This window comes from Protobothrops mucrosquamatus, unplaced genomic scaffold (assembly GCF_001527695.2).
Source record: "Protobothrops mucrosquamatus isolate PMUCROS unplaced genomic scaffold, P.Mucros_1.0 scaffold2292, whole genome shotgun sequence".
Classification (NCBI taxonomy): Eukaryota; Metazoa; Chordata; class Lepidosauria; order Squamata; family Viperidae; genus Protobothrops; species Protobothrops mucrosquamatus.
In genome coordinates, this window is record NW_015388378.1 from 49,387 (window position 1) to 57,093 (window position 7,707).

A 7,707-nucleotide genomic window follows, 5' to 3' on the forward strand; every position below is an offset into this window, starting at 1 on the left:
CTACCTATGACGCCTCCCGAAATATTTAATAGGGCACGGCCTCTTTCTTAAAGCGAAAGAACCATATCGCCTGCGGCAGAGGGCGCTGTGGTTTTAGGCAGCCTCCGTCGGCCACATGTTGGCTCTTCCTCTCGATCACCAACAACCTTTCCTCCGGAGCTACTGGCGAGGCGAGGCTTCCGCCCGGTCTGACCACGTGCCGCTTGGAAGAAGGCGCCGAGCACGAATTCCAAGGGCGACTTCTTGCTGCTGCTGTGCCCAAATGTCTTTGCCGAGCTCGGCAGTGAAGTTTCGCAGGATCTTGGCTCACTTCCCTCAAGAGCTCAGCTTAGCCTTCGCTTATGGCTCCGGGGTCTTCCAACAAGCGGGGTCTTCTGCCGCCCCAACGGAGGTAAGCGGGACGGGGTCTATAGCCCTTGTGCCCATCCATCACCACTGAGCTATTTGCCCACGTTATATATCTATTCGTTTTACCCAAGCTCTTGGATAGAGGAAGGAGATCTGTTTCTTAAACATGAATTTAACACACTTGAATGACTGCTAGTATTCCTGAGAGATGGCTAATCCTCTGTTACACAGGAGGTTGGTTTAAATTGGGAAAGAGGGCAGGTGACCAGTGAGTTCTGTCACCCGTGAGTATATTACAGGTTTTCTAACACTGAGCTTCATATGCCATGATTTTTTTTATTTTTACTGCTTTAGTCTACTCCTAGGTTTTGACTAGTTACAAGGCTTTCAATGCTTCCTGCCTAGAACACTTGTCCACTGATTGCATTAATCAGAGGTTCCCTCATTTTTTTATATACCAGGGGTCGTCAAACTTGGCCCTTTTATGACTTGTGGACTTCAACTCCCAGAGTTCCTCAGCCAGCGTGCCTGGCTGAGGAATTCTGGGAGTTGAAGTCCACAAGTCATAAAAGGGCCAAGTTTGAAGACCCGTTTTATACAATAGTGTTAGCCCATTGTAGCTGAAGATGGCAACTATTCATGATTTTCTAGACTTATGGAAGGTGTTACGTATATGATATACACCTAGGGAACTGCATTAAGGTGAGTTTCTTGTTCCAATCTTCCTCAAAGGGGAAAGGGAGTAGGGCTTAGGGCTCCTGCAAACTATTTTACATGCCCTGTTAATCTGAAAACCTAATGACAAACGTCTTTCCTGCCTCGCACCAGAGAATAGAATTGTCCAAGTAACATCCTCCTTCATGTCGCACACACTTCTTGGATAAGCTAAAAAAGAGATCAGTGCTAAAAATCCCAATGCTAGCAGATGAATTGTGGATTTTACTAACTAGAGAAGACAGTGTACCCTCTCTTTTCTTTTTTCTTTTTTTTTTGCAGCACAATATGCTGGATTTTGTATTTGCAGTTGATGATTCTACAACATGGCATGCAATGAACCTGTCAAAAAATCGGAGTCATTATTCCTTCCTAAAATATTTTGGAACCAAGTCAATATGCAACATCCAAAGCTATGGAGCAGGGATTTACTACAATACACTGGTGCCTTGTAATGGTAGGGTAAGTCATTTTTACCCCTTAAGAAAAATGCAAAATTATTTCTAATTTGTCTGATTTTTATCTTCTTTCTCTGGTGTTGTAATGCTGTAAAAGGCAATATATTCACTGAAAATCAAATTCATTGTATTTTAAAATTGATCAGATTTTAGAGTTTTTCTGTTTGTTCTGATATTTTATTAGTGAAATGTCTATGTTAATTAAACTTTCAATGAATACATTCTTTTTTAGCTTACTGAGGATTTCAAAACCCATCACAGGAACATAGCAACCTTCTTAGGAAGTCTTACAGAATAAGGGAAGAGAAAAGAATCTGAGTTCAAGGGTATATAGGAAAATAAGAAGAAATTGCCAACTTAGTCAAAATTTCCTGCTCTGTGCTATGTGTTGTTTTTCAGGAAAATGACTTGCAAAATTAGATAAAAATCTGATTTTCTTAAAAAGGTCAGAATAAGACTTCTGGCATTTTTAGCTTTTCAGTGTTTGATTTTAGATAGAACTAAACCTACCTTAAAATTACATTTCTCTGATTTAGCTTTCTTTTCTGCTCCAGGTTATAAAATATGGTGTCATAAGTACTGATGCTTTAATTGAAGATTTGTTGTGCTGGAAGACACTCTATGTAGCTGGACGTCTGCAAAAGCCGGTACTACTGCTTATTTGTTTAAAATAACAAATGAAAAATTACGGTAGATAGCATGGACTGTAGAGAGTAAGGTCAGTAATATGGTGAAAATAAGTGATGTCTGTGAGTCATAACAGTATTGTCTAGACCAGAGATGTCAAACTGCCACCCACGGGCCAGTTGCATCATATGGAGGCCGTGCCTATCCCAGGTCCGGCAATGCAAAAAATGTTGCGACATGTCACATGGCAAGTTTGACACCCGTGATCTAGACTACTTACATTTTAAAGTATCTGATGTTTAAATTGCTACTACATTTGATCTAAAGGCCTTATGTAATTTGTTTTTATTTAAAACAGAGAATTAACTTGTCCTCTGTTGTTTTGAAGAAAGATGGCTACACAATTTCACTTTGTATTGTCTCTCTTGCCTTCTGGCTCCCCAACCCCCAAAACTCTTTGTAAAAACCCTGCATTCATTACACATTCCTTAAAGGTGTCTGCAAATGCTGCAGGATTGTTTCCAGATCCATATGTGGAGAGCATATTGGCACGGTTTCAAAATGAGAGTGTTCAGTTCATGCCCAGGGTTTTTATTCCCTAAGGTCTTTGATATTGAGCAAACTACTCAGTGTGCTGGGATGAGGGCTAAGCAACAGATGCATTTTGGAACTGGAGAGATCACAGTTTGATCTCTTCACACTTGCATTGGTTGTGCTCGAATATGTGGCTGTAGCTCACTATACTAAAGTATAGTCTGTTTGAACATTTTATATATCTTATACATTATGTTGATGATAGTATATACAACAGATTCGACTTAGGTGCCCATCAGAATAAAGGGAGAGACAAATTTGTTACTTATTCTGATTGACCACAAGATGGAAGTAGAGTTAAGATAAAAAAAAGACAAAATAACCAGTTTGGTTTAAGATACATTTAGTAATAATTTAATAGTAACATTGATATGGAGAGAGGGATCCATTTGGAGTTGAATCTTAGTTTTGGACATCTCTGAATTTCCATTTGGTTTGTGTTTATATTGCAATTTGTCCCGCTGTGTAGCATTTTCCCACTCTTATTATACAAAATTTTTCAGGGGCACTAAACTGTAAAAGGTTTTTAAAGCTTTGGAATATGTCCCATAATATTTGTGAAGACAGAGTAAAGCCGAAATTACATATTGAGCTTAGAAGAGGCTCTACAACAGTGGTGTCATGCACAGGCCACGCCCAGCCCAGCTCTGCAAAGGCAAAAAACGTTGCGATATATCATGTGATGCAATCGAGTTTGACACCCCTACTCTACAGTGTAAAGTTTTTACTCCTAATTGTGTCATTATGACATTCTTTAAAAAAATTGGATGTTCATTTTTTCATGTGGGAACTAGATTAAACTAATCAGATATAAGTCACTTTTTCTGTTCTTACAGGATTTTGCTTATATGCATTCAGTTATTCTTACTAATTACTCTCTTGAAAAAAATTCTTTGTCAAATATGTTAACTTTTAACATGAAATTTGATTAGTGATTGGTGGTTCCATATAACCATATCACAGTGTATGAAATGGTTTGATTCATGAGAAAGGTGCACTGTATTAGGCAAAATATGTTTTCATGTGTGTTTATTTATCTTTTCTGTTAATATTTGCCAACTGTTTGAATAGGTACTTGTTCACTCAGAGATTGTATAAAAGTAGGTCTCTAGCATTTGCAATGAAACCAATGGTGCTTTTTAAAGTTTTATATGGAACTACTTTTTTTTAACTATTTGAAACTGAGATGAACTAGATGTAATGGTTGCCACATGGATATTTAGGATTTTCTTGTTTCATTTAAAAAAAAATAATGCAAATACTATGTGGGTTTTCTTTGAGGTTTTGTCAATTTTTTCATCACTTGAATGTTAAGGCCTTTCTATTGGTAGGGGCTTTTTAAAACATTTCTTTCTGATTAACAGCAGATACAAATTTATATGCTATATAAAGACAAGTCCTTTATGCATATCTGACACTGATTCTTAACAACCACATAGAAAGACCTTCTCCAGGAAGCTCCAACCTGTGTTTTGATCTTTGGCAGTCTCTCTTTAGATTCATCCTTAACAGCTTTTTAGATTTCATTCCGTGATTCATTGGTTCCCTATCAGTGAAGTTCTGGATTTCAAAGCAATTCTTGATATAATCCCTGGCAATAGTGGGTATATGCTGAAGATCATCTTGTGAAACTGGTTGGCTTTCATCTTCTGCAATAACCTATATCTAAGTGGACTAATTCTTAGAATAAAATTTCAGTTTGTACCAAAAGTTTATGATGTGACACCAGGTTGGACCTCTAGTTAATATATTCTTCCTACTACACAAAGTACATATTGCAGCACACTAAGCATGGCCCTCTGGAATTTGGGTTATGTTTTAAAGGATTTTTTTTAACTGTGTAAGTAATCTTGAAAGTCTTAATTGCAAATGGAATAAATGCAGCACCATTTACTGTAAATACAACAAATGAATAATTGCCATTATGCTTCTGTGGCCATTCTCCCTAGTCTCTATGGTTGTCTAGAAAGCCTTTACCCACTGAATAATATGGACACTGATCTGCTGTTATGTGACTTACTGATCTGACTTGGGTTTTGAAGAAAAACAAATCTTTGTCTTTTAATAATTTATGGTAAGTTTTTCTTCTTAGTGATCAGTAGTGAAATCTCTTCAGTTCATTGCTATAGACCAGGCATGTCAAACTGCCGGCCCGTGGGCCGGATGCATCATACTGAAACCGCGCCCACCCCATTGCCAGCAATGAGGAAAAAGTTGCGATACGTCATGTGACATCGCGGGTTTGACATGCCTGCTATAGACTATAAAATAACAATGTCATCCACATAAATTAATTCAGAGTTGGGTCAATATAGCAATCCTGGAGGAAATAATGTAGGTTTAGAAAGAGTTTGGACCAATGGGTTTATATAAAATTTAAAATAACTGACCAATCATTGTCAAATAGCCTTGAGAATTGCATGTAAACTGGTTGCAGATAAATACCCTGTGATTACATAGTAACGCTGTAGTTACTTTTATGCAATTGATAAATATAAAAGAATAGCCACCAATGGATACTTGTAGTTTCTCCCACAATCTGTCTCTATCAACCATCTCACTCGGACAGTCAACTTTGACAGTCTGTCAAAGATGCCCCAGCAAGTTTTTTTTCAGACAGTTATAGGATTAAACCATAGTTTATGGTAGCTTGACCAGCCCTGATGGTCTCTTGTTTCTGAGCCAGTATGTTCTCCCCATTCTTTGCACGCCTGTGGTTTTCTGCACAAGTTGTTTGAGTAGCTTTTACTGTTTCATCCACATAAGTAAAGGTAGTTTTCAACTTAAAACCATTTGTTTAGTGACTTGAACTTACAAGAGCAATGAAGAGTGACTTATGACCATTTTTCACATTTATGACCATTGCAGCATTCTCCATGGTCACGTGATCAAACTTCGGGTGTTGGCAACTGGCATATATTTATGCCAGGATCATGTGATCACCATTTGTAACCTTCCCAGCCAGCCTCTGACTGCATGATTCATTGTGGTCATTGGTTGAGGACTACCTGTACTCCTCGCTTTACTGGCCATCTTGTTCATTGACCATTCAACGTTATAATACTTGAAAAAGAAACCCTCGTACTTATGGCTGTCGCAGTGTCCTGTAGTTATGTGATTTCCATTCAGACACTTCGCAACTGGTAGGTGTTTACGACCATCACAGCATCCCCCAGGATTACCATTTGCATGTTTCACAGCCATACAAGCAGAGTCAACAGAGAAGCCAGAAATAAAATCATAAGTTGCAGTCTTGTGATGTCCTAACATTGGAAGCGGAAATGATGTCATCTCCTGCGCGGTCATTTGATTTTGTTTAGTGACTGTGGCACTTAACGACAGAACTGATGGTCTAAGTTGTGGTCACTATGTAAGGATTACCTGTACACAGCCAAAGAAAGTGCCTGTATAATTGAAAGGCTCAGATTTTGTTCCAGTTTGTGTATGTGAATTGTAGGTTGCGATCATTTTGTGACCTGACTACTTAAAGCACATTGAGTTACTGCCTTTGCATTCTTCTCTTCAAACACTACCTTAGGCTTCCACTTTCCTCTTTGTTCTTGCAACAGTTTTAATGTGAATGACTATTCAGATGAGGACATTTTCAATAAGGCACAAATACTATTGAAAACACAGCAAAAATTGGCTTTAAATGAATACTGTTGGTTTAAAACAGGGGACTCCAAACTTGGCAACTTTAACATTCGTGAACTTCAACTCCCACATTTAGCTTTAAATGCTAATGCAGAGCTCTGTAATTCATAGAGGTTCCAGATCTTTCTCAGTGATACTTTTAGTGATTGTCAGAAATTAAATATGGAACTTTGTGTATGGTTTTTCTTTCTTTACATGAGATATCAGTGGTAATTCCTATAAGATTGCCTTAGGTAATCTGTTGTGTTTTTTGCACTCTCCTTTGTAACCCTAGAAATAAACCAATAGTGTCTTACTTTAGAAATTGCAAATATTATATTTGCATACATGTTCTGCCCCACCCTCTTTCTGTCTAGCAGTATTTTGTTTTAAACTTTCAGAAGGAATTTAGTGGTGCATGATTCTGGGGCTTGAAGGAATATTAAAGACCAAATGGGTAGTATACACATGAAAAAAATACTTATAGACTTTATAAGAAGTTATAACCACCATAGCTTTAACACCTGTGTTTTAGCAAATGGAGACTATATTTTGGAGTAATTTTGAGAATAAATCTGGATTTGACTGTTTCAGAACAAAAGATTTTAATGACTCAGCTCCATTGCCTCTCTTTAACCTTCATTTTGCAGGTTGAAAAGTCATTTAAAAGTATTCACGTTGGATTTTTTCCCCTCCCAAATCTTATTCCAAAGGTGTGGTTGTTTATTTGTTTTGTTTCATTTTTAGTTAGGAGAACACTGGCCACAGCTAAAGGTACAAATCAAATCAACCTAGGAAACAAATCTTTCAAGCAAGTTCAAGGTCAAGAGTGTTACCTTTCTTTATCCCCCCCTTAATGCAGTCCAATGAATTTGCTTCCCTAGCAAGTAACACAGTTGTTCTCAATAACAGTTAATTTATGGTTTGGTCACTTGATTATTCAACAGGCTGTGTAATTTGGTCGTTGGAGACAGTTGGCAAAGCAGCTGGGTTACACTGTAGTCCAAGGCTGTTCTCCCAGCCTCTCGCAGTTCCACACACGATGGTACTGATTCCCCTACCCCCTCCTCATCTTGGGGAGGGGGAATGCTTGTTTGCAAAATTAGGCTTTCAAAAACAGGCTGAAGAGCAAATTGAAAACATGTGTTCCTAGAGCCTCTTCCAGTTTACCTTTAACAACTCAGATGGTTCAAATTTTATGTAACTAACGAAAACCACACTTCAGATGCAGGGAGAGATAATGGAAAAATAATGATATTGGATGCCCCACAGGTTCATTTTGAGTCTCCAGAGCTGCATTTAGAGAGAGAAAGAGAGGTGTGTGTGTGTGTGT

The 7,707-nt window shown here is 38.1% G+C and overlaps 1 protein-coding gene across 1 annotated transcript in view; it reads left to right on the forward strand.

Moving 5' to 3' along the window:
• Positions 1-207: 207 nt before the first annotated feature.
• Positions 208-7,707, forward strand: part of TAMM41 (TAM41 mitochondrial translocator assembly and maintenance homolog) — a 25,722-nt gene continuing 18,222 nt past the window's right edge. The window contains exons 1-3 of the mRNA XM_015824611.1: positions 208-391; positions 1,345-1,524; positions 2,075-2,167. Of these exons, the coding sequence (XP_015680097.1) occupies positions 263-391; positions 1,345-1,524; positions 2,075-2,167 (402 nt within the window). The 5' untranslated portion in view covers positions 208-262. The remainder of the gene's footprint in view (positions 392-1,344; positions 1,525-2,074; positions 2,168-7,707) is intronic.